Genomic DNA, 26013 nt, shown 5'->3' on the forward strand with positions numbered 1-26013 from the left:
GTATGGAATTATATATAATATAAATTATATTTAAAAAATTAATTTACTACAAAAGAGTATTATGATTTAGATTTGCTTTACAATTGACAAATGTTTAGATTAAATACTTATCGAGCTGTTCAGGACATGAAAATCCATTATTATGATTAGCATTTCAAGCTGATTATCTGGCAGTAACTATGTACTTCTGTCACGCTGTATAAATACAAAAATTCTGCTCAATATGATCATATGGAGAAATTAGAAAAGTATGTTCTGTCTCAACCAAGACGACATTCAGCATTCCGCTTGGAGAGGGTTCACATGGCCTACAGGCAGGTGGAGGTGTTGAGCTGATGACACCAACCACAACTCAAACACCAACACATGACTGCTGACTCTCTGTTGGGACTACGGTGTCACTGCTGTGTGAAAGTGTGAGTGGAAGTGGAAGCGCTCAGACTCCATCCACATGCTGTCACTGTGACAGTCACGGTGACACAGCAGTGTCAGTGTCAGTCCAGCGCTGCTTGTTAACATGTCTGCTTCCTTCTCCTGTGGTCTCCCTGCAGCCAGACATCACGGTGACACAACCTGCTCCCAGTTAAAACGCACTCGCTGCTACTGTGTGCGAAACCAGCTCCAGTCACACCATCACAAACCAGACCTCGAGCAGCGTAATCAACTACAGCCTGTGTCAATTACCACTGACATTCCCTTTCCATTAGTGACAGCAGCAGCAAAAAAAAAATTATCAAACTGTGCTGAAGTCTTATCTGATTAAGAGAAAGTCACAACATGTTTGCTGAGTAAATAAAATTCGATGACATACTGTATCATTATGTGATCAATCTTTTTTTAATCAATTAAACATCCATGTCCTTAAATGGAGAAGCCTTTTCCCCTCGTGTAAACTGATACACTCAACTGGGTCAGAGTGTTGAAACCACTATTTTCCTGCTGGACACATGCTTGAGTGAGTCTCAACCCCCTGAAGGGTTCTTTAATCTGAATCAAAGATACACTGAAGGGGAAACAAGGAGATAAAACCAGTTCCTAACAGGGTCTGGCTTTGATAAAGACCCACAAACTGAGTGAGATTGGAACCAGGTGGGGCTGGATTAGGGAAAGCCGGAGTGGTGAGGTTCCTGTACGAGCGCTGTGGGACACGTGGCCAAAAGTGGACCCTCTAAGCATTTTTTAAATTGAAATTTGATAAGTGTGGTTTCTACAGGGTAACAGCTATTTGTCAGAATGACCTTGGGGGTGTTTTACAGAACAAATAACGACAGCTTGTTTCCTCTAAATTCGACAGCTTCAACTCAAACATCAGAAAATAATGTTGCAGATTAATTATAGTTGTACTGAAGTAATTACAGACACCAGGAATTGAGTTAAATGCGAATTAAAACTAAAAAATGTTTATCTAAGAGTAGTTCTCTTTTAAACTTCAGTGTGGGATTATTTTTACTATTTTGCTAAACAAATCCATGATTAATGTTGTGTTAGTCTGTTTAAAATTCAGATTCCACAACGAAAGAGTAAAATGTCATTTTCATGTAAACAAATATTAAAAAGCAAAGAAAAGCGGTACACTGAGGATAAAACTTGGAAGTAACAAGAGATCACACATGGCCAAAACTATGTGGACACAAACATTCCACCCATATGTAATAGTTAATCATGTGATTGTGACACCATGAGCATCAATCTGCTGCTAGAACAGCAGATTGGTTGGCTGGTTTAAGTGTTTCCACCACATGTTGACAGTGGCTGCAGGGATTTGCTCCCATTCAGACACAAGAGCATTAGTCAGGCCCAACACTGATGTTGGGTGATAAGACCTCACTCACAGTACTCATAACTCCTTCTCAATTTCATCATCAGCTTGTTCACCCTTCGCTCTCACCATGTCGTTCTTGTTCTCAAGGAAGATGGATAGCTTCTTAAGGAAGGAGACCACCACCAGCAGCAGCTCCTCGTCCTCCCGGTCCAGGATCTTCACAAGCATGTGGACGATGTTTTTGTTCCTCATCTTCAGCTCCGTGCGGGTGTCTTCGGCCAGGTTCAGCAGCAGACACAGAGCAACTACAGGGTCAAAGATGTCAGACAGAACAGAATCAGCTCTCTGCACAGAATTCACTTTTTCCTGTTCGATCATTTAGCTGGAGTATTTTGCTGTTCTTGTACTTGTGACTTTGATATTCTGTGTTCAACAAAAGCTTTACTTAGTCAGAAAAAGGTCATTTCTACATTGTATGACAATATCACACATATATCATCTTCAGAAATGTATGTATTATCATAAGAAATATTCTTGATGTCTCATGTATAATTTTGGTCACATTTCCCCTAAAATTCACCAAGATTTATCTGATAACTTCAGAAACTTTTAGATCTCTATTAAAATGTGACTACAGTTTGTGTGATTGCCCTGGTGGCAGGGCAGCGGGGCTGAAGAGGTTAAATAAACGGGCCTGGAGTCACAGTGAGTATACTAGTGTTTGCTCATAGCACATTATTCAACAGCAGTCTGAGAGCACGCCAAGTTCAATTAAGTCTAGAGTAAACTGCCAACATTAGTCTTAAAAACAGATCACGCCGACCCCACAACGAAAAAACTTTGATAAAAAAAAGTTTATGCTGCTGAGGACAAGAAACAGGCAGTTAATGTATCTCTGTATATCAGAACAAGCCTGTGCTCAAAGGCTGCAGCCCTCAGCTTTATTGTTGCTCACATTTTACTTGATCTTTGAAGCATAAGTTCCATGTAGGGGCGGGAGATGTAGCCATAATATCTTTCCCTTTATCAGAGAAACTCTGGGTATATTATACATATTTATATGTTATACATTATATGTATATAACGCACAGTATGTAACTTAGCTTCTCCCAGTTTGCGATGTGACAGTCGTTCAGGAAGTTTTTACCAGGAGCCGAACTATCAACAGAGGTCTCCTCCTCTCTACAACCAGCAGACCAGGGGATTTGAAGCAGTAAAAATACTGAATAAAGCAGTTTCACATCAAAAATCTGTGATTTGTTTACCCTTTATCAGAGAAACTCTGGGTATATTATACATATTTATATGTTATACATTATATGTATATAACGCACAGTATGTAACTTAGCTTCTCCCAGTTTGCGATGTGACAGTCGTTCAGGAAGTTTTTACCAGGAGCCGAACTATCAACAGAGGTCTCCTCCTCTGCAGAACCAATGGACCATGGGATTAAAACTGGTACAAACACTGAATAAAGCAGTTTCACCGACACTATTCGGCAGACACAGAATGTCGGGGAGGGGCTGGGAGCTGTGCTGTCTAACATTTACTCAGCTTTTTTCTATGATGACTTACAACTAAAATTCTTCATCAGGTTAAAATATATAGTTGAAAACGACAAAGGTGTAAAAAGTGCATCTTAAAAATTTGGCTTCAAACTGGATAAATTCATTTTGATGCTTCTGGCAGGAAACCACAACACTGACGCATATGCATAGGGGATATGATGTCATTGACATGCGACCAAATGAAACAGAGCAATACCATGATCAAAATCATGGTATTGCTCTGCAATGGTTTGAGAATTGATGGAAACATTTGGAATACTGTAAAAACACAACTAAAAAATACATATAATATTGTGTAGATATAGTCGTCTTTAAAAAATTTTAATGTGGAAAAGTTACATATAACTTTAACCTATTGTAGAAACTGTATAAAAAGCACAATGATAAAGAGAACAGATTTGTGACAGATATTTTAGATATTTTGATGAAGCACTAAAATACATCATCTTATCACAATATATCAGCATGAAGAGTTGATTAATAATAATTACATCCTAAAATGTTTGTAGTACCTCTGAGAAGCTGCTCCTGCTTGGTCAGAAGACTCTGGTACTTTCTGAAAGACTTCTCGTGTTCTTTCTTCAGATTTTGGTTGTCAGAGAATTCTTCATGTGAAATCAGTCAAGGGACAAAAATGTGTCACAGTATAGAGCCCCAGCTTTTGTCCTCTTGTACCATGAACACTGCCATTTATCTGACTTTCTCTATCCCCTTTTACAAATATATAAAATAGCTAAACACACTAACATCATCTATTTAATTTAGCAGATGACTGCGTGAAAGGATATAGGCCTTCTTCTTCTTCTGCAGCTCATCTTGCCAGAGGTCATACCTCTTCAGCTCATGCTCGATGATGTTCATACACAGGGCCCCAATCTTGAAATGTGTGACCAGGCCATGGAACTGGGAGAAACTAGAGGAGAAAATTAGGAGGGAGAGAGAGAAAAAGACTTCCATTTATCCAAAAGTGGATTTTCAAAACTGAAATCATATTTGGGATTTCAGCTGGGAGCTGTCATTAAAATGACCCAATCCGTCACCCCTGAAGTAGTTTACAAAGTAAACTGTCAAAGTCAAAACATGCTCCGTCAAAAAGTGTGTCCTGGTCTGACTTATAATCAGTCCAACTTGAACCGTTTCACAATCCAAACAGCATAACACTGAAGATGGAGACGAGCCAAGAATGACGATCAGTTTTCAGGCGTACACATCCTCCTGCAGCCTTAATCAGCTCTGACGGACGTTTATGTATTATTCTAGTGAGGGCTAATTTTAGTGTTTCCCAACCCCCAGTTGGAGAGTGAAACTTCAGTGCTAGGTATGCTGCCAGAGGTGGAGGACTACTGTAAGAAAGAGGGAGAGAGTGGATGGAAGCTTTGCTTGAGGTCAAATTCGACATGAACAACTGGGTTTGTACATCTAATATACGAGTATACACTGTAGGCCAAAAGTATGTGAACATACAGTACTTGTGTCCCTTTGGTCTGGGCTCCAGTGAAGGAAAATCTAGCGTGGATGGCAGGAATAAATGTAGCAAGAGTGATGCGTTTAAAACTAAAACTTAGTGGTGTGGATGTAGCTTTATATTCAAGACAATAGTGTTTAGAACAGTACTTTCTTTCTTTCTACCAACAGTAGTTTGTCTTTGTCCCGTTTCAACATGACAGTGCTCACGTGCACAAAGCAGCTACATAAAGAAATGGCTTTCCCAGTCTGGCCTGGCCTGCACTGACCTCAACCCTATCCAACTCCTTTTGGATGAACTGAAACGCTGACTGTGAGCCAGGCTTTATGGATCTGGTCTGACTTTCCCTTACACTCAGTTGCCAGTTTATTAGGTACATGTTGCTAAAACTAAAGCAGTCTAATAAACTGTCCTGCACTAAATCCTTCCCTCACAAACATTAAAACCAAGTTCAAAACCATATGACAGTGAAACTTTGAAGCAAAGACACCAAATACTTGTGTCCCTCTGCATTTGTTTAATCTACGGGTTTGTCTTTACCTGGAGAAGCAGAAGAAGACATAGATGATAGTTGTTGCCAGGTCCACACTCTGCTTCCAGTCCTCCCTCAGGACTCGAGCCAGAGCTCCAAGGGCTGCCTCTGACCAGACACACAAAACAAAAATCAACAAAAACACACACAATGTATGTGCAAACACACACGCACAAAAAACACACATATAGGAAAGGTTAGGAAAAAAAAAGGGAGCAAGGCAGAAACAAAGGGCTAGAGATGAGAATGTGTGAAAGTCAATCAGAGTCAGACCGAGCAGAGAGCAGCGCAGCTGGAGGTTAATTTAAAGAAGCGTGGGGGAATGCGATGAGGTCGGAGGCTCCTGGAGATTTTGAGCTATGGGTACTTCTCAGCATAAAGACGTGCGTCCCAGGCTTCGTCTCCTCTTTCCACGCTGACCCCAGGCCTCTCGGTTCACACGAACACTCGGCTCTTATCAACACCGGACCGGTTGATGCGGGGCGACAGACAGAGTGAGCTGACGATGCTTTATGACAGATACAAATGAAGCAGTGCCATCTCATGAAGGCTGCGCAGGATGAAGGCTCCGTGCTGTTGCTGAAGAAACAGGCCGGTTGTCACGGAAGGGAGCAGAGCTGGAGCTGAGCTGTGTTTTCTTTTCAAGTCAAAGAGGAGCAGAGTGGACGAGCTGATAAAAGTCAGGAGATTCTACACCGGCACAGTATCTTAAGCTGTCCTACCAATTTTCATCCGAATACAGTGTAAAGTTGAGCAGTTGAGATTTGAACTTTTAACACTACATTTTCAGAAAATTAAAACATTCCAAATAAATTCAGCGTGAGAGTTCTTTCTCGAACTCAAGGTCCACTTACTAGCTTTTTATGCAGCTTTCAATCCCAACTCAAGGTCTTTGTCAGCAGATGGAGTTTGTTCAGCTGTGGGTTGTTTGCTCAGTTGGAACTTGATAACAGCTCCAGGAGTCAGCGGACGGCCAGAGAGAGAGATTCATATCTGACACCAGAGATCCTCTCTGAGCAAAGACGCGTTACTCTCCACTCATGATACATGACCACCTCAGGGCTGCAGCTAATCATCAATTAATGTGACAACCATTTTCTCAGTTAATTATAGTTGATTATTCAATAAGAAATAAAAGAAATGAAATAAAACTTGTTTTATCCAACTAAAAACACAAATTTATTCGATTCAAGAAGTTGGAACAAACAACCATTTGGCAGTTTTGTTTGAAAATGACAACAATGAAAACATTTATCAATAATCAACTGATTAATCAACTAATCACTGCAGCTCTTCAACTGAGCAGACTCCGTCCACTGAGGAAGACTGTGAGATGCTGTTGAAAGCTCCAAATAAGCCTGTAGACTTTGAGATTATTGAGGTCAAACTCTGGCGTCAGTTTTGTAGGGAAAACACTCTGAATTAGATCAACTAATCAAACTCAAACTCAAACAGCTACAAAAATATAGAGCACAAAAGGGACATTGACAGTGGACGCACGGGCAGTTTTGTTTATACGGCACTAGGTATCTGCACAAATATGGTATGAACACATCTTCACAAGGTTGTCACAGGGTGAGTATGGTCCCTGATGACCCTCACAGACAGATGATGGGGGCAGATGGGCAGATGATGGAATTTCTGTTGAGTAAACTACCCCAAACATTCAGTCATTACTGTTTTAAATCTGAATTAATTTATTGATTTCAATTTAATTAAATTGTATCTGTATAGCTCCAAATCATAACATATATTATCTCAGGACACTTTACATGTGACTGTTTTTAATTTAGTGTGAGTGAGTGAGTGAGTGAGTGAGAGAGTGAGAGAGGGAGTGAGTGTGTGAGTGTGTGAGTGTGTGTGTGTGCGTGTGTGCATGTGTGTGTGTAATACATATTAAAGGGTTGGTTTCCATTGGAAGTGCAGTTTTCATTTAATACTGTTGACTCTGTTCTGTGGGTTAACAGGGACATTGTTTCTGCAAAGAGGTGTTACGGTTTCTACTCACCTCTACTGCTCCGAGATAAAGGAAGACATTAAAGAGAGAGAAAAACTGAACAAATAAAACCAAAACTCTCTGCGTGGAGAGATAACTAAGGGTAATTTGGGTGAACCAGCCCTTTAAAAAGTGGAAAGGTACCATTCTGTATGAGTTCCTCCAGGTTGTCTGGGTTACGAGCCAGCTGGAAGATGAGTGTGGCTCCTCTGAGCTTCTCCTGGATGTCCTCGTACAGCAGCTCCACATATTCATCGATGCTGTTGATGCTCGCCTCCTCGTCCAGCTGGAGGACATGAACACAGCTCAACACAAATGTCTTTACCACTGTCTCCTGTACGAAAAACACATGCAAATGCACACATCCTTTTTTTCCAGTTCCTACCTCCACTCCAGTGTAAGGTGTGAAGTCTCGAGGTGAGATACGTTTCTTCTCTTGGTTGTCTGTGAAAGGCAATGATCAGCATCATAAATAGTCCACTGATGATAAACTACGTCCACTTTTAGCATGAGGAATGCTTTGACCTATGAATGTATGATTGTTGTACTTGGACTTGTACCATTTGGCTGCTTGCGGCTTCGCAGATAGAAGAGCAGCTGCTCCACCTCACTGAGTTTTGAGGGGTGAATCAGCCGACACTCCTCAACCACCTTCCGAGCCAAAGAGGATATATCTGTGTTGGCATTCAAGCTTTTCAGGCGAATACTGAGGGCAGCACAAACACATGAACAATTAAAATTACAGCTTTAGACCAAACGTCAGACACCAAGTTGTCAGATATAAGGTAGGTTGCAAAAGCATGACACAGGAATAAATATTATCAGGGATTTGGTTGTCATACTATCATTATCTAAAAGGTTATTAAAGTATGACAGTAAATTCTAAATCCTGAATTTAGGAATTCTTCTCACATTTTCTGACACTCTTTGCGTTCTCCAACCATGGGAACCCCCAGCTCTCCCAGGATAGTTGCTTCCACCTCATACTGAACGACAAGGGCTTTCTCAGTGGGGTGGACATCCAGAGTACAGCCCTTCACTCTCCTGTGGGTCACATTGAAACAAAATAAGCGTGGACTAAAACTCATCAACTTTGTTATGATGGATTTTCTCAACATACTTTGGTGTAGTTTTAGTTCTAGAGCTGTAGTTCCTGGTTTGGGCTAGGCTCTCTAGTTCAAAGGATGGGAAATCTCACTTCTACATACAATGATGTAATGCATTAATAGTGTTCTTCCAAATGTGTGTGATCAGTTTTGCTTGTCCCTTTCCTGTTTCAATAAGACAATGTGCACAAAGAGAAATTGTTTTTCCCAGTTTCCAAGTTCCCCATCTAACACCTTAAGGAGGAACTGGAACACCAACTGTGAGCCAGACAGACACCAACATCAGTGGCTGACCTCAGTAACACCCATTAAAGATTTACCTTCTATATATTTTGTGATTTTACATTCTTATTCATATGATTTTATCAATATAATTTTTTGTTAAATTGTTTCACTTGTCACTCATTTCCACTTGGTAAATGTATGATGTATTTAATGTTTTCCCTGTGTTTCTGTTTGATTGAAATAAAGTTGATGTAGTGAAGCATGAAATGTAACTCTCGTTTTATTTTGTTTAATTTAATTAATAGATATGTCCAAAAAGGTGCAACTGCTGCAAAACTGATTTTTTGACAGTAACAGCAAGTAAAATAAATGCATCGATTTTCTATGTCAATAAATGAGCCTCAAATAACATAGGTGAGGTGTCAGGTGTCGGTTTATCTTTAGACTTTTTCAGTGGTAAGTTGCAACATTTTCCTCCACAAAACGGCACTTTAACAGTATTTCTAGCAGAAGTGTAAACAGTTATCAGCAGGACAATAACGACATATTGATTATTCATCGTTGTCAAAAATTGACAAATCGATTTAGTTGTTTTTTTTCATCTTCAAATTGCTGCATCACAACTGACTGATTTTACTAGCACACCATAAACAGACATAACATTAGCAGTGATTGGGCTAACGGTTGCTACTGTTAGCTATTTCTCGTTGTTCTTGACAACGCTAAAACAGGAATATCATTAATTGTAGTATCATAGTTGGCTCCGTGGACGGTTAGCTTAACGGTCATTCATGTAAATGGCCTATCGTGCTATCAGTGAACAGCTGAGAATCCTACTGGTGTGTGTTTTACCAACAGGTTAGCTTCCGCTACGAACATAAATAACGTGCTAACAGCGTTCAAGGTAGCAGCCGTTACCTCTTCAGATATTTCGGATCTCCGGCTTGTAAATTGTCCATTTTAGATAATAAAGAAAAGGCACATCATATTCTCTTCTGATGTTGATGGAGACAAGGCGGATGTTATGTATCTCTTCTGCTTGTTGCCAGGGCGGCGACACAGACGTCCGAAGTGTCCAAAGGGGAGAGACTGCTGCCGCCTGTAGTGTCGGAGGACGAGGCTGCTGGAAACCGACATCCTCCTCTCACCCTCCGGACGTCTTTGAACCGACCTGTCTCAGGTTTAATCTTTGTTTAGTCATCTCAGATGGAGTTTGTGCAAATTCCCTGGAACCAGACCAGCAGCAGCAGCAGGGACGTAGCCACAATATTTGAAACCAGGAGTCCTTCAGTGGTCTGACCACCAAATAAAGAGATGATTTAATTGGCCGCTTATCTCTTTTAGAAATTGATTATAACATTTTATACAACAGTTTGTTCCGACCAAGTAATTTGATTGGATGACAGGTATTCCATATCCAATATATTTCCAGAAATAACATTTGAATTAAATTATGTATCGCGTCACAAGAGGGTGAAGGGAGGAAGCCTGGATACTTACTTGAGATATCATGTAAAGCAAGTAGCAGGCTAGTGTGTACTGTCCAGTTGTGGAACTATTTATGTTGGCGTAGCCAAATAAATTATAAAATAAACACACAAATCATAGTTTGTTGTTGCTTATTTAACTAATATGGTGCTCATAGATCTGCTGTACAAAATCAATATCACAGGAGAGGGAATGATGTACTGAATATCAGAACGGCTGTGATTGCCTTTGGTACTAGGCTGCAGATTACTCTCAACATCCCTCCCTCTCTGTGATGTAGCTTAATTGCAAAGCAACCCCGCACAAAACAGTCTCTCTGCACCTCCAACTGTTGCCGTAAACATTAATAGTAATAAATTAACCTACTATGTTTAGTTAATTTGGTTTGGCATGGTTTCATTTCTTTATTTGTTCAAACATTTTAAATGTCTTTTTGAAAATATAATTAAGTTTAAAGCACTTTGAGCTGCACCATATATATATGTAAGTTATTATTATTATTGGAATCCATAGTAGCCTACTTCACATGTACTATGTTGACCTGATGATGGGGCAATGGAAAGTCACAGGATCACCAAAATTATTGCAGTTCATCCACATGAATGTCTGAACCAAATTTCATGACTATCCAATATTGGACGGCCCTGTAATGGATTTAAGCCTTAGAATATCAATCCAACACATAACTGACACACCAGCAACAACAATTTAATAATGACAAGTTTTAACAAAGGACTGTTGTATTGAATGCCAATACAGAATACAGGGTCATTTTTCTGCTCACTCAGTGAATATAAAGTATATTCAAGTTTTAAAACAATGCAGCCAAATATATGGGGAAAATATATGGTAATCTGTACCAACAGTGGCCAATGAATGCAAGAAAAGAAATACTCAAAACCAAATTCTAAAATTATTTTATATATGCTCACTTTTTAAGTTTCTAAATGTGTGTATATAAAGAAAGAATACAAATTCTCCTTACAAAAATAAAGCAAAACTGCTGTTCCTCTTTTAGACTGGAATCTATCGGCAGATGTGATGGATGGTCTGGCTGCAGGCTGAAGTCACAGAAGCCACTGGGGTGAGACAGGGTTAGATAATACTGAACATGACCTGGAGTAAAAACGGTCTGTGAACCTGGGGTTTGTTACACTGCTAGTTATGTAACCTGGTTTTGGCTTAAAATATCTTTTGACTATTTTTACTGTGTGTGTTGAGATGCAGTTCAACAAAGTGGGTTCTCTTGGTTACTTAAATCTCTGTAACATTAATCTAACTTCAACCTTAACATTTTGAAATACACTGCACTCTTGCATTTATTCACTTTAGGTTTTGTTGAGGGATTTAACAGAAAAAAATGACTGCTTAAACCAGAGTTGGTTGCAAAAACAGCACAGACAAAAAGTGTTCATGTGAATTTTGGAAACTTTTAAATCAGAACAACTTCCCTGAAGAACTCCACTTTAGCCATGTATCAAGTGAGAAATGAACAAACAACCAATAGTGGGAATAGTTACTGTAACACAGTAAATCTGCTTTCCAGAAAGTATTTGCTTGTCTCAGCACATCTGTCATTCCCCACCTACACCACAGCTGATGTCAACTGTCTAAATTTAGCTGTTGGCTTGTGATGAATATATCAGAATATTATTTGTGTTAGGGTTCAAAAATATATACTATTGTAATGTAAAAATTTGGTTACAATTTTTTAGCTGATAAATTGGAATATTTAGCTCACTTTCCTCACATTTCGCTCATTTTCCTTTCTTTTGAGACAAAAATGTGTGTAAAATATTAATGTGTATGAATCTTGTGTAAAAGTTAAATGTTAAATCTAATCTAAAAGTTCAATGTTAAATCTAAATATGAAATCTAAATATGAAATTTAAATATTAAATCTAAATCTAAATTTTAAATCTAAATGTTAAATGTAAATCTAATTGTAAAATGTTAAATATAAATGTTAAATGTAAATCTAAATGTTAAAATATAAATGTAAATCTAAATGTTAAAGTGTGGGTGGGGCTTTGTGAGCTGAGGCTACTGCAAAGGGGCGTGGCACTTGGATACACTAGCTGGTCAGGTTAGCTAACAGTAGCCTAACTCCCTGTAGAATGCTTTAAGAAGTCAAAATTAAAACTACTTATCTTACCGTTAATAGTGTGGACGGTACTGGTGGAACTGCACCTTGGGGTGCAGCCCGCACACCTGCCTCAATCTCACCGTCATACAGAGAAGTCCTTTCACTCTTCTCACCGACTCCACGGTCAGTGGCGTGGGTGGGGCTGTGTGAACTGAGGCCAGATACTGAGGCTGCTGCAAGGGGGTGTGGACCAGAGTGCTGGTGCGGATCAGTTGCATATTTTCTAAACATTTAGCTTTACACTTGGTGACCCATTTAGATTTAGATTTAACATTTATATCATGATCTAACATTTAGCTTTAGATTTAACATTTAGATTTCAGATTTATTTTTTCATAAATAACAATTAAATATAACATGATGTTTTACATAAATTTCTGTCTCGAATGAGAGGAAAATTACCTTAATGTGAAGAAAGTGAACTAAATATTCAAAATATATCAGCTGAAAAATTGTAACCAAAATTTTACATTCGGCACCCCATAATTCCCTGGTCAGTAACTGAAGGATTTCTGGTTGTGTGTAGGTCATTTGTTTTTACAGTATAATATTTGTACCAGTTTTAAAGACAACCCTTATGTTGTGTTTTCCTCAACAAAACAGACATCATCTCCAACCACTGTGGTTTAAACATGTTACCTATCCATTTATATATTGGGTCAAGAAAGGCAGCTGCTAACAGCTAGATAAGTCTCTGACCTATTTTAACTGATCCTGAGGTCAAAGGGCAAAGAGGTCAGTAAGAGTGGCACCCATAGATGGTTAGACCTCATCGCTGAGAAGCTTAGGCAAATTTTGAACCTCAGCAAGTAGTGTATTTATTGGGAACTATTTTCAGCCGTCGATTAAATCCACATTTGGTGCTCCAGTGTGTGTTTGGGGCAGCAGCATGGTGTGTGTGGGAGTCAAAATAAAATACAGTTTGTGTGTTCATGGAGCTCTGTGGCACAGAGGAATAGGTCAAACGTCAAAGGTCAAAAATACACCTACCAATACCTCACTGATTAACATGAAATTTATCATTTGTTTCACCCATGTGCAAACAGAGATGTCAGTTTGTGGTTTTGGTTGGGAATTACTGTACATAATGTAACTGCATTCTTGAGCTTTGCTCTGAACTGGCTAGCTATTTCCCACTGCTTCCAGTCTTTATGCTAAGCTAGGCTAACCATGTACTGACTTCAGCTGTATACTTAACACACTGAAATGAGATTGACTTCCATCTTTCTCTCTTTCACCCTCAGAAAGAGAACCCAAAATTACTTTATTGTGCATTGTAAACAAACCCCTCAAATGTCCAGTTTGGGCCTGTGTATTAAGGGAATAAGATGACTGATGTGTGAAGAACTGTGCTAGTACAGAACAGGAGCCATGTATACAAACTTGAGAAGACGTTGCTAATTTTAGCACCACATCATATGGCAGCAAGGGCTTGAGGTTGGACTCTCATGTGCTGCTGGAACTTGCAGCCTGAAGTCAAGTCACCTTTGAGCATGCTTGTTGGTCCTGAGAGTCTTTAGACAGAAGGAATCTCCCTCCATGTCTCCACCCCCACCCCCACCCCCTCCTTCAGTCCTCCAAAGTCAGTGTCTCTAGCAGGTGATCTGTAAATCTGGTGGGACGTCCTGAACGCCGCCCTGTGAAAAAGATCTCTGCTGATCACTTGAACGCCGACCGAGACGTGTTGAGCGCTCAGCTAGACAGATATAGCAGCAGCTGGAGAAACAGTGTCCCAAACAGGCACCGTAACACTGTGTGTTACTCTCCTCTAACCATTGCTCAGTCAAACACCCTCTGGCTTTCAAACATCGCCTCATACGGCTGAAATGGAGATTTCACTTGAAGACGATAGCGGCACCTCATCGCCCAACTTTGAGTACAAGGGTGCTCATCAAGCCTTCAGGGATCGCTGGAAGGAGACCGATGACACCATGTGCCGCCACAGCATGTCCTTCCACCTGCACCACACGCTGAGGAGCGAGTTCTTCGCCAGCTACCTGTACCTGCTGGAGAAGGTTCCTCTGGGTAAGAGACATAAAGCTCCAACCTCACAAAAGGTCAAAAGGTCAAGATTTACAACCTTTTCTTGACCCTTGACTCTACTAAGTATTGGGCTTAGCTGACAATTAAGCACACTGGTGGTTTTGCATATCTTGGTTGACGACAAATTATTTTGCATTGCTGCTGATTGTTATTCAAAACATACCATATACAGTAAATTATTAATTGATTTATATTTTATTTATTTTCTGCAGTGGCTCTGACAGGCATGAACATTAACATACAGGGAATTTGCACCCCAGCAATAAATATACTATTATTCTAGTTTAGTTAAAGCCACAAATCCATTACCAAGATAAGGGGGTTTAATTTGATGCTAATTTGAAAAGTCTACACTAATTTACCCACAATAATGTAACCAAATTTGAAATCGTGGGGAAAGGAATGGAAGAGAATGGCCACCAGGAAGATGTTGCACTTTGGAAAGTGGTCAACAGTACTATAAAGTAAATAAATCCTGCTAAATACCAATATGTTCATTTAAAGGTATTATTTGTTGGTCTTGGGCTCTTTAGTAGCTGATACTCAGGTTTAACATGCTACAAATCAAATATCATCTTACAGTTACAGGCAGCGTTCATGATATTGATAATGCCTTGTTATAGAAGTATATATTTCTTTAAAGTGTAAATAGTACCATGTAAGTTTGTTTTAACTGCAATTGCTAATGAAGAGCCACTGAACAAAGGCACATATGGATTATACTTCTTACAACATAACTGGCATCAGAAACTTCCAGCCGTATCAGTTACTATCACTCACGCGTAATGCTATAAGGAACATCAGACACTAATTTGGATTGGGTTTAAGTGTCAGGTTCATGTATAAAGAGATGAGGTGCTGCCTTCTTTTCAAACTGTCCTATGTTCTCCGTAACAAAATGTATCTTCCACTACCCTTACTAAAAAACAGAAATATGTCTCTGGGGGTTTCTATCCTTATTATAAACTACAGTGGTCTCTACTGTACTACTGGATAGGACAAAAAGGTTAAGTAATAAAAAGTCAAATTAAATTAAAAACACTCAGTAATTGGACCACTACAGCCTTGCTTGGTCTAGTTGGAGCTTATGGTGGCTACTGCTAATGTGAGCTAATGTCAACAAAGTGTAGATGCATGCGAACATCCATCTTGCTGGCTAAAGTTTATGACCCTGCGAAGTGTAATTTTCGTTTACATACGTGCATGCGTGTGAACACATTTGCCTCTACAGCCAGTGACTTGTGGTGCAGGGGCATAGCAAGAAGAACCTGCTGGCCGGCCAAGGCCTTTCTATGTGGAGTTTGCATGTTCTCCTCGCGGTTTCCTCTGGGTACTCCAGCCTCCTCCCACAAATCCAAAGACATACAGTTTAGGTTAATTGATAACTCTAAATTGATTGTAGGTGGGAATGTGAGTGTGAATGGTTGTTTGTCTCTATATATCAGCCCTGTGATAGACTGCTGACCTGTCATGACCTGAATGTCACTGCTCAGCAAAAGGTTTGTAGTCTGGCTTTAAGAAAGAGCCTTTTGTTTGCATGAATCAACACTTTTTATGAAAAAAACAGAGAAGGGTGATGGGTGGCATGGCATACAGCCCACTACTGAAACTCCCTCTAAAACATTTGTGTTTGTGTATAGATTAAGCAATGGAGAAACATGTTAATGAGCTTTAGAGGTGTTAGATGTATTGTTAAACTTTGGACAGAACTAGACAAGCTGTTTCCCTCTGCTTCTTTCTTCTTTATGCTGAACAGGCTGCATCCTGACTCCACCTCTGTCTTAACACAGACATGACATTGACATCTAGAAAATAAAGGAACCAAAGTTTCAAGCAAACAAAATATTACTTTTGCTTTAAGATATGAACAGGAAACCCAAGTGTTATGTTTCAACTCTTCATAATGAATGATAGGATATTAGGGCTGGACTTATGTGATGTGATTGTAGCTGTAGTGTAACAAGTGACCCTAACCTTTAATCCACTGTACATTTGCTCATTCTCTCATTTAATATAAAGGAAACAAGTGCAGCCTGATCCTTCCTCAGTTAAGAGTGAACCAACAAACATTGTGATAGTACTCTTCATTGTTGAAGGTTGTAAATTTGAGTTGAACCTAATCCTCTGCAGGCTGCGCACTTGTCCATCATGAGAGCACAAGCTGCAGAAACAGGAGATCCTCACCCGCTGTCCATTCTGGCTCAAAGACGCCTCACTTTCTTACCTCTAACTTGATACAAGGCCCATTAATGGCATGGCATGTCAAGCATGAAAGCACTATCTCATGTCAGTCAACGCTATACATGACAGTCACAGGGCTCCAGTCGGATTATTTACGGACAGCCATGACAGTTTTAAATGGACTGAAAGAAATATAAATCAGCCTTTTTATGTCTCAATAGAGAAAATGACAAATCTAAAACAAATATACAGTGGCAGGAAAGTGTCTGTGAACCCTTTGGAATGACGTGATTTTCTGCATTGATTTGTCATCAAATGTGATTTGATCTTCATCTAAGTCACAAGAATAAACAAACACAATGTGCTTAAAATTATATCACACAAACAATTACAATCCTTTAGGTCTTTATTGAACACATCCATTAAACATTCACAGTGCTGATGAAAAAAAAAGTAAGTGAACCATTGGATTTAATGAGTGGTTGAACCTGCTTTGGCAGCAATACCCTGAAACCAGGTCTTCCAGTAGCTGCTGATCAGACCTGCCCAGTGTTCAGGAGGAAGTTTGGACCCTTCTTCCTTATAGAGCTGCTTCAGCTCATATATTCTCAAGATGTCTGGTGTGAGCGGCTCTCCGAGGTCATTCCACAGCGTCTCTAGCCTACTGGATTAAGGTCTGGACTCTGACTGGATCCGATCTTTGTTTGAAGTCATTCTGTAGTAGATTTTCTTCCATGTTTACGGTCATTGTCTTGCTGCATCACCAGCTTCCCCTGAGCTTCAGCAGGTGGACAGCCACTCTTATATGATCCTGGAAGAAACCTTGATAAACTTGGGATTTTTTTCTTCTTCTTGATGATGTCCAGGCTCAGAGGCAGCAAAGCCCCAAATCATGCATGCTACTACTTCGCCTCTGGTATGATGTTATGATGTTGGTATGCAGAGCCCTTTTTAAACCATGCTGCATGTTCTTCCCAAACAGTTCAACTTTAGTTTCATCAGTGCAAAAAACACCTTACTCACAGAAATGTGATGGAGAGTCAAGGTGCTCTTTGGCAAACTTCTGGTGCAGTGATGCTCCATGCAGCCGTGCACCATGATTTAAATGGTAGACTCATGAACAGAGCTCCAATGATTCCTTTAAGTCTTTAGTTGTTACTCTGAGGTTCTTAGTTACATTACTGATCATTCGGCATTGTGCCTTTGGAGTTATCTTAGCTGGACGTCAACTTCCATGGAGAGTATCCACAGAACTGAATCACCTCCATCTATAGAAAGCTTGTCTGACTTTGAATGATGAAGATCTTTGAGATGATAGCAAATTCAAAGCGTTTTTCAACTTAGCTCTAACCCACACCTCCAATATGGTTTCATTGATATTTACTCCTGACTCCAATTGGCTTTTGTTTGAATGCTGTTTTCAGTATGGACAAGGACAACACAATGACTTGTGGTTTGTTATTTCAAATAGATTCTGTTGGTTCATTATTGTAACTTAGATGAAGATCTGATCATAAATGCAGGTAGTTCTAAAGGTTTCACTTACTTTTTCTTGCCACTCTACTTTACACATGTTGGAGGGGTGTTAAATTTGGGCCAAAGACATCGGAAATAAACATGAATCTTCAGATTCTGTATCGCTTGATCACATGTCTCGGATTCTGGTCAGGTCAGCCTTTTCTGCAGCCTCTTATCAGCGGGTCTGGTGAGAGATAGATGATCACGGTGGCACTAGATTGACTCTTCCTTGGCAGACGACTTCGTTGTCAGACAGTCTTCCCTCCCTCTCAGTCTTGCTCCATGTTTCTATACTTACCCTTCCTCTGAAAGCTTCCCCAGGGGGTCACATGACATGTAGCTGCCCATTCTAGGTATTCCAATCAAACCTGATGCCAGGACGAAATCCTGAAATATATCATAAAGAAGCATGATTTTTTCTGTTTCTACACCCTGTTTTCAGCGAGACTTCAATCTGTTTCCTGGCTCTTTGCCTCGTCCTGATGTTTCTAACATGGAGGACGGGGTCCAGCTGGAAATAAATCCCCCCTCTCAGTGTTTCACCATGGTGTCATGAATTCTGCCACTGGAGATCCTTGACAAGCAGATGGACGTTCCCCCGTGACCCGCGCCTCCCCAACCCCTCACCCCCTGTACGCCAGGAACGTGTCGTCTAAGCCTTCGGAAATGTTGCGTTCATTCTGCAGGATTTATTTCAGCTCAGCAGAACTGAGGCAGTGAAAGGTTGGGATAGTTTAACAATCCACGTGTTAAGTTCCTTAATGTCACAGTATGTCATTGACATCATATTACAAAAGAAGAGTATAGTAGTGCAGCACATGTCTGAGCATTTTCAATAGAATATACACAACAGTTGAGAACCGTTGGGGTTTTAGATGCAGACAATCCTTCATGTTATCTTATATCTTAAAACAGCTGAGCAGAGTGTAAGAGAAGCGCAGCATGTTCTTATTTATAGTGTTCTGGTAATCAAATTATCATTCTACATGTCCTTTGAGATTGTGAACAGAGATCCTCTCCATGCAAAACAGTCCACTGTCATGTTGTGTGTCTTGTTACAAATACCCAGGTCCTAGTTCCTAATTACCCGCCTAAAGCTGTAATATCTAGTGTAACTTTACGTTTCGGGATCACCTTTAACCATTGTTAAGTTTTTGCTGTTTGATCTTAGCTGACTGGTGAGTCTGGTCTTCACTAAAATATCTCAACAATTGCTGGTGAGGTTGTAATGAAATTTGTTGTGTATCTCACCCAGAGAAGATCTCATCGATCTCACTGTCAGCGCCACCTTCAGGACAAAATATCGAAAGATTAAAATCATGGACTTCACTACAAAATTGTCGTGGCCAAAAGAATTCACGATAACAATATTATCATGATATGTACAGAAAATTTGAAAAAAAAAAAGTTAAAGCTATCAGCCAAATTAATTTTTAACTAAGTTTACTGTGTGTTTTGTCTCTTTTTTCGTAAATGAATTAGATTTAAATACAAATGTAGAGCGGTGAAGACAGAGTCTGTAAACATAACTGAAAAAGGTGAAGAAAATAAACAATTACACTAAATGGATGGTGAAAAGGCAACCAGATGAAACAATGTAACATTATCGTTAATATAAGTACAGTGTATAGAAACACCCCTTCTGCATGTTCATGCTCCCAAGAGGATGAACCCTTTTGAGCTTTGAGTTTTGAGCTGTAGTGCCACCCACAGGTCAAATCTTACATTTGTAGCCCCATTACTGATAAGACTCATAAGATGCATTCAGATTGATACACATGTCCCACATTTTACACTTCTCCTGTGTTTTATTTGAAGTGCTGATCCATAAGAAGATATATTTGTGATTTTAAGAACCAAAAACCATCTCAGTGTACTATAGTTTTACATCTCCTCTCTCAGGCTTCTCTCTGGAGCTCTAGTAACAACAGGTCGGTGAGCCAATCAGAAGAGAGGAGGCGCTGAGCCTCTCTTCTGATTGGCTGAGTGATCGAATAGAAATATAGTAGATTTCAGGTAAACACTCAGAGAAACCAAATCGTGCAAGGTTGGATGGTGGGTCCAGGTGGGCGGGGCTTGATGACTGCTTTGTTGTGACATCACAAAGTAACACAAGTCCTGACAGCTGGTTTTCAGGCTCAGTTTCTGAATACAGGCTGTGTGCATTTCTCTGTGGACTGAGCGCTTTGATACTTTCACAGTGTTAATATAGAACCTAGACCTGCTTTATAATCAAACAAGACATGGACATCTAACTTTATACTATATGGGACCTTTAAGACATTAAGCCTCAGGAACAGTAACATTTCAAGCTGAAACATTTGATTCATGCAGATGCAGATATTATCACACGCACTGGCGACACTTTTGTCATCTGCGTTTTAAAGAACCTCTAGAAGGCCTCTAGAGTCTTCAGACCTTTAGTTTAGTTTGTAGTACTGTTCATCCTGGTGTTTAGTGTCTTTTTAAAGAGTAATGACAAGTATTGAGAATGTTTTCAATATTTAACTTCTCTTTCTGTCCGTCCACGTGTCCTTACAGTGAAGCTGTTCCCGGTCACCTGTGAGTACATCAAAGGAGAGAAACAGTTTTACTACCGAGCTCAGCAGTTCTATGAGGACGTGCCTGCCTCAGAGGAGGGCATGATGGGAGATTTTGTGGAGATTTCCAAGGTTGATCTGGAGGGCTCCCGGCAATTTCTGAAGAGGTTTGTGGTGAGTCCAGCTGAGAAACACAAAATACTACCTCACATTCAAGTTGACCGTAGATGAAAGGTTCGGTCTCTGCGGGGAACCTGAAGCTCTGCTGCTGCTCCATCACTCAATCAGAAGCCACAGTAAAGTTTTGTCCATTACTGTATCAATTTACACCCTTGTAGCTATCTGTGAATGCACATGTCAGGATCTATTTTGAGCCGAGGAGCTCATCGTCCTGACTGTATGGGTGGAGGCGAGTTTCTAATAGTGGCACAGACTTGATGCCGGCCCCATAAACACCCATACAGAACCAACAGCTGTTAAACACTTTGTACTATGGTCATTTTTACTAGCACTAATTTGTTCACAGTGGAAAAGTAAAACATTCTAAATTTTTTCTTTTTAAAAATGAACTATTGTTTCATAAATCACAATGTGGTGTATAACTGGCTGATGCTGATGCACCAGCTACATGTCAAACCTTATATACAGTATATCTGAACTTTTGTATGTGCGTGCAGGTTTGACGTTAGGAGGGGTTTTTTTTAGATGTTTGTAGAGACCGAGTGCTAATTCAGGGGAATGGGTTCTGCACAGGGACTGGGCTATTTACAGGATCAATTTTACAGGAGGTCTTATTATAAACTGCTAAGACTGGATGCTTTAGAAGACTTACAGATGACTAAGTGGCCACTTTTTCACTGGTGCAAATGTAAACATGACAAGCCCTGATTTAACACAGCTCAGTTGTGATACAGTGTTCATACAGGACTACTGGTTCACACAGAACATTTATTATGTGAAATATCAGTTTTCTGTTCTCTGCACTCAAGTTCTGTCTGTCGTGAGACAGCGATGGGTTACAGAGTTTGATTTATTACAAGAAAATATATAGTAATATATAAGTTTCACTGACAATCATTGCAGAAAACAAATGACTTTCATTGTTCATTAATCTGTTGATAATTTTTGATGAACTGATTTATCTAGAAAATATAAGACATAGTGGAAAAATTCACAGATCAAATTCTGAACCAGCACTACAGTAGGCTTGAGGATACGAAAAGTGTTTTATTTAAACCAAAAGTTTGTAGCTCAGTTTAATCTGGATGCATTCTGAATATTTTCCTATACCACATTTACTTTCAATGGAAATGTCAGGTTTAAACAGGCGCTTGTTCACGGCCAGGGACAATGATGTGTGGCTGAACACAGACTTGTAGTCGACGCAGTGTAACAGAATACTATCCCAATGACGTGACCCTTTGAAATGTTGCACTGCATTACATAATCAAGTTTAAAAGCATTCATGCCATCTTATAATTGTGTGGTACGTGTTTCTTTAGAGGCTTTAGAGTTGGTGATGTTTGAGTTTTTGGTTTTTGTTTGAGACTGACTTTTAACTCCTCACTTGAAAGCAGAGATCTTGAATGATAAGAGTCTCTTCCAACAACTCCTCTACAAGTGTGTGCTCAGCCACACATCATCGTCTTTCAAAGTCTCCTCTCTGGCTCTGAACAGGCTCCCGTTTAAACCTGACATCTCCATTAAAAATAAGTGTGGCAGGAAAAGATTTAGAATACATCCAGATTAAACTGAGCTACATGCACACACAGCAATGTGGCACTAATTCACCGAAACCAGGAAGCATCCTGTAACAAGCACGGAGCTCCTCGGGGCCCCATCTTTCATACAATCACACACCGGGGCCCCTGATGTGGAGGGGTTGGAGTGAGGTCAGAATACCAAATGAAAAGGAAGAAAAACCAGCGTGATTCAAGTGAGGAGGCTTTTTGTTTCCCTGTGGTAAAGTTCATAGTTCTGCTGCCCCGAGGAACTGAGGTCTACTTGTTTGTGGTGTCGGTGCTTTTGAGGTGCAGAGGCCTGACATCTGGCAACACAGAGAATAGTATGGACCCCTATATGATATGGTAATAACATGCTGCAGGGAAATAGAAATTTAAGTGTACATTTTGTTTTCTTTGAGACGTAAATTCAGGCCTTATTTTTCATGACTGCCTCAGTTTCATTTCAAACAACCGTCTTCAGTTAAGGTATTTTACCTACTTCATGAAACCTCTAAACACAGCTGGATTTTGCAACATTTATGAATGTTTTTTCACCTCCAGGGTCCCGGTAAGGCCGGCACACACTGTGCCCTGGACTGTGGCTCCGGGATCGGGCGCGTGAGCAAAGGTGTCCTCCTTCCTGTGTTTGAGAAAATGGAGCTGGCGGACATGATGGAGCACTTCCTGCTCCACGCGCACGAGGAGTACCTGGGCGACGACGCCGATCGCATTGAGACCTACTACTGCTACAACCTGCAAGAACTCACGCCTCCGAAAAACAAGTACGACGTGATCTGGATGCAGTGGGTGGCATGTAAGTATGAGAGGCGTCCCAGTCTCCAGTCTGACAGATTTGAATGAAGTGGCACCTTTGGAGACCTGCAGAATAGTGTCATGTTGAGTTAATGAAGAGGGACTCTCCTTATTTCAACCCTACCTCCAGACAAAATTTCAATTTTGGACAATTTAGCAAAACTGGATTACATTCAAAACCAACATTTTCTTAAAGCAGCAGTAATCAACATTTCAATAAGACAAAAATCAACAATGTGACAGTGTGAAAGTGTGAAAACCTACAGAGAACTATCAGCTGAATCTGCAGCCGTCCTCAGCTTTATGGAGCTTGACAGTGAGTTTCAGCTCATTTGTCCGGACCACAACTTGACTGTTCTGGTTCACTCCCTCCGCTCCCATAGCGTCATTCTCGATCACTGTCCACTACCTGCTCAGCAGCAAACAACAGACAGACACAGGTAAAGCCAGATATTTCCCCCAGGAAGTGGTGGAGACCAAAAACAGAGCTAAAAGAGAGGGAATAGTTGCAGTTATGGCACAAACACAAGCGGTTGATTGTCCAACATCCAGGTTTGATGTTCAAGTACATCAGGCTCTTGTTTACTAGTGAGCAGTGATGTGGGATAATACCATACCATACCTGACACTTATCAGATTATTATAGTTTCTGTGGCTTTCACTGTCTCTTAAATAAGCTTTTAACAAGGAGATAACATGGTCTGAGCTTCACTGCTAAAAGCTACTGATTCATTCAGTGACAAATTTGGAAATTTGTTGCTAAAAATTTCTTTTGTACATGAACCGAACACCTCTACTTCAGATAAGTATGAAAGACTAATAAAACCAGGCACACTGTCTGAACTCAGCCTGAGAGGCAGAATAAAGATCTCAAACACCCAGATGGAGCTTTGACTACAGCTGTTCACTGTTCCTTCGAGTTGAAGGGGTTCAACATCCAATCATGGACGTCTCCCTGTGTGTTCTGGACATGTCCAAATGGAACAAGACTCCTGGTCGGTCCCAGAATATGCTCGAGAAATTATTTATCTCATCTGGCCTGGGAGTGCTGCAGAATCCTTCAGGAAGATCTGGGAAGAAGGTCTTCTGGCCTGGTTTGCTTGGATGGATACATGGGGAAGAAATGGAAAGATCATCTTTCTCTTTCTTTTATGTCAGTACCTGTCGTAACCACCAGATTGCAGTAAATCAGCTGGTGCATAACACAATATAATCTGTTTTTATGTGCTTTGAAGTGCTGCTGACTACATCTACCTGGCCAGGTTTTGGCGAACACTAGTTGGAAAGCTACTGGAAACAAAGATCTCTACAGGGACTGGTTTCTCAGTTGTTTCATTTTGTTCCACACCTGTCTTCTTCTTCTTCTTCAGGTCACCTAACAGACAAGGACCTGATGAACTTCCTGTTTCGATGTAAGAAAAGCCTTCGTCCAAATGGAGTCATCATAATGAAGGAAAACATGGCGCGGCAGGGCTGCAAGCTGGACCCCATCGACAGCAGCATCAGCCGCCACCTGGACATCATGCAGAGCATCATTGCCAAGGCCGGCTTGGAGGTCCTGGCTGTGGAGAAACAGGAAGGCTTCCCTGAGGTCATCATGCCGGTCTGGATGATCGCTATGAAATAGAAATGTCATTATTACTATGATTGTTGTTTGCTCCATTTGTCAGAAACTAAGAGGAAAATAAACCCTAAAGCTGAATTCACATGTTATTCCAGTTCTGTTAAAATCTAGGTTTGTGGGGCGTCGTGTAGCTCAGTGGGTTAAGCAGGCGCCCCATGTGTAGAGGCCACAGTCCTCGCTGCAGCTGGCCCCGGTTCGACTCCCGCATCGGACGGCCCCTTGCTGCGTGTCATTCCCCCTCTGTCTCTCTACTGTCCTGTCCATTAAAGGCACAAAAAGCCCAAAAAAATAACTTAAAAAAAAAAAAGAAAATCTAGATTTGTGATTGATTGCAAAAAAACAAATCTTCACAATGTCATCAGGAGATAAATCCTGAAGCAGCAGTGTGGACAGCATCATGGCACTCAGGGTGATTTTATGGAGATGGGAGGACTTTTTCTGCTTTGCGCTGAAATGAAATAAAACTTTACCGAAACATTAAACTTCTACAGAAGCACTCTGTGCGTCCACAAAGCCAGGCTGTAATTTATTGTCCGTCGACCACCTCCAGGTTTTGTATCGTGATGACATCAAACCTCGGAGCCTCAATTCTCTGTGGGAGAGGCTTGTTCCTGTCTGAACCAGAGGGTCATTGGAATAACATGTGAATTTGGGTTTTCTGTTGGGTTTCTCCTCTGACTGAATAGCCTGTATCCATTTTTGACTAAATCAAACCTTTGAGTACAGCCTGTCAACAACAATGATGTATATGATAGATTGGGATTTAAAAACAATATTTCACTATTTTATGTTTTAGTATCCAATATACAGTGGCCCTGAGATTTCAATGCACTTCAACTTAAGAAAACACATGCAAACACACTGCAAATTCAGAAAAGTTCTTCATCAATTTGACAACACATGCGCCGCAAAAGAATCACAACACATGCAAATAAACAAACGTGCTCAGATCAGTCCTACAACACAACGGAAGTGTTTCCAGGGGACACTAAAAAGTGATGAACCTGGCTGGGACTTGTTGTTCAATGGCCATTTGTGACTTTTGAAGTTAAAAGGATTGAATAACAAGTGCGTTACTGCAGGTTCATCACTTTTCATCACTAGTTATTTTTTGCCTTAATTCGGATAGCAAGAGAGAGACAAGGAGAGAGAGAGAGAGAGAGAGAGAGAGAGAGAGAGAGAGAGAGAGAGAGAGAGAGAGGGTGATCTGGCACACAAGGCCACGGGTTGAACTTGAACCTGAGCCACTGCAGTTAGGATTTGACCTTCATGCCGCCCCCCC

At 40.5% G+C, this 26013-nt stretch overlaps 2 protein-coding genes across 2 annotated transcripts in view; one reads left to right on the forward strand and one right to left on the reverse strand.

The window, feature by feature from the left end:
• kifap3a (kinesin-associated protein 3a) overlaps positions 1–9766 on the reverse strand; it is a 36419-nt gene extending 26653 nt beyond the window's left edge. The window contains exons 1-9 of the mRNA XM_087180056.1: positions 9573–9766; positions 8236–8367; positions 7884–8029; positions 7709–7767; positions 7468–7609; positions 5336–5435; positions 4117–4243; positions 3843–3939; positions 1889–2067 (exon numbers count right to left, since the gene is read on the reverse strand). Of these exons, the coding sequence (XP_087036182.1) occupies positions 1889–2067; positions 3843–3939; positions 4117–4243; positions 5336–5435; positions 7468–7609; positions 7709–7767; positions 7884–8029; positions 8236–8367; positions 9573–9613 (1023 nt within the window). The 5' untranslated portion in view covers positions 9614–9766. The remainder of the gene's footprint in view (positions 1–1888; positions 2068–3842; positions 3940–4116; positions 4244–5335; positions 5436–7467; positions 7610–7708; positions 7768–7883; positions 8030–8235; positions 8368–9572) is intronic.
• Positions 9767–13892: 4126 nt separating this feature from the next.
• ntmt2 (N-terminal Xaa-Pro-Lys N-methyltransferase) lies at positions 13893–26003 on the forward strand. Its single transcript, XM_023428729.2, has 4 exons — positions 13893–14313; positions 20572–20744; positions 22856–23108; positions 24478–26003. The coding sequence occupies exons 1-4, from the start codon at positions 14115–14117 to the stop codon at positions 24732–24734; spliced, it is 882 nt and encodes a 293-aa protein (XP_023284497.1). The 5' UTR covers positions 13893–14114; the 3' UTR covers positions 24735–26003.
• The last annotated feature ends 10 nt before the right edge of the window (positions 26004–26013 follow it).

Source organism: Seriola lalandi, unplaced genomic scaffold, assembly GCF_002814215.2.
Source record: "Seriola lalandi dorsalis isolate HSWRI2012SDOR001 ecotype SW California unplaced genomic scaffold, Sedor1 jcf7180002054885, whole genome shotgun sequence".
NCBI classification, from domain to species: Eukaryota; Metazoa; Chordata; class Actinopteri; order Carangiformes; family Carangidae; genus Seriola; species Seriola lalandi.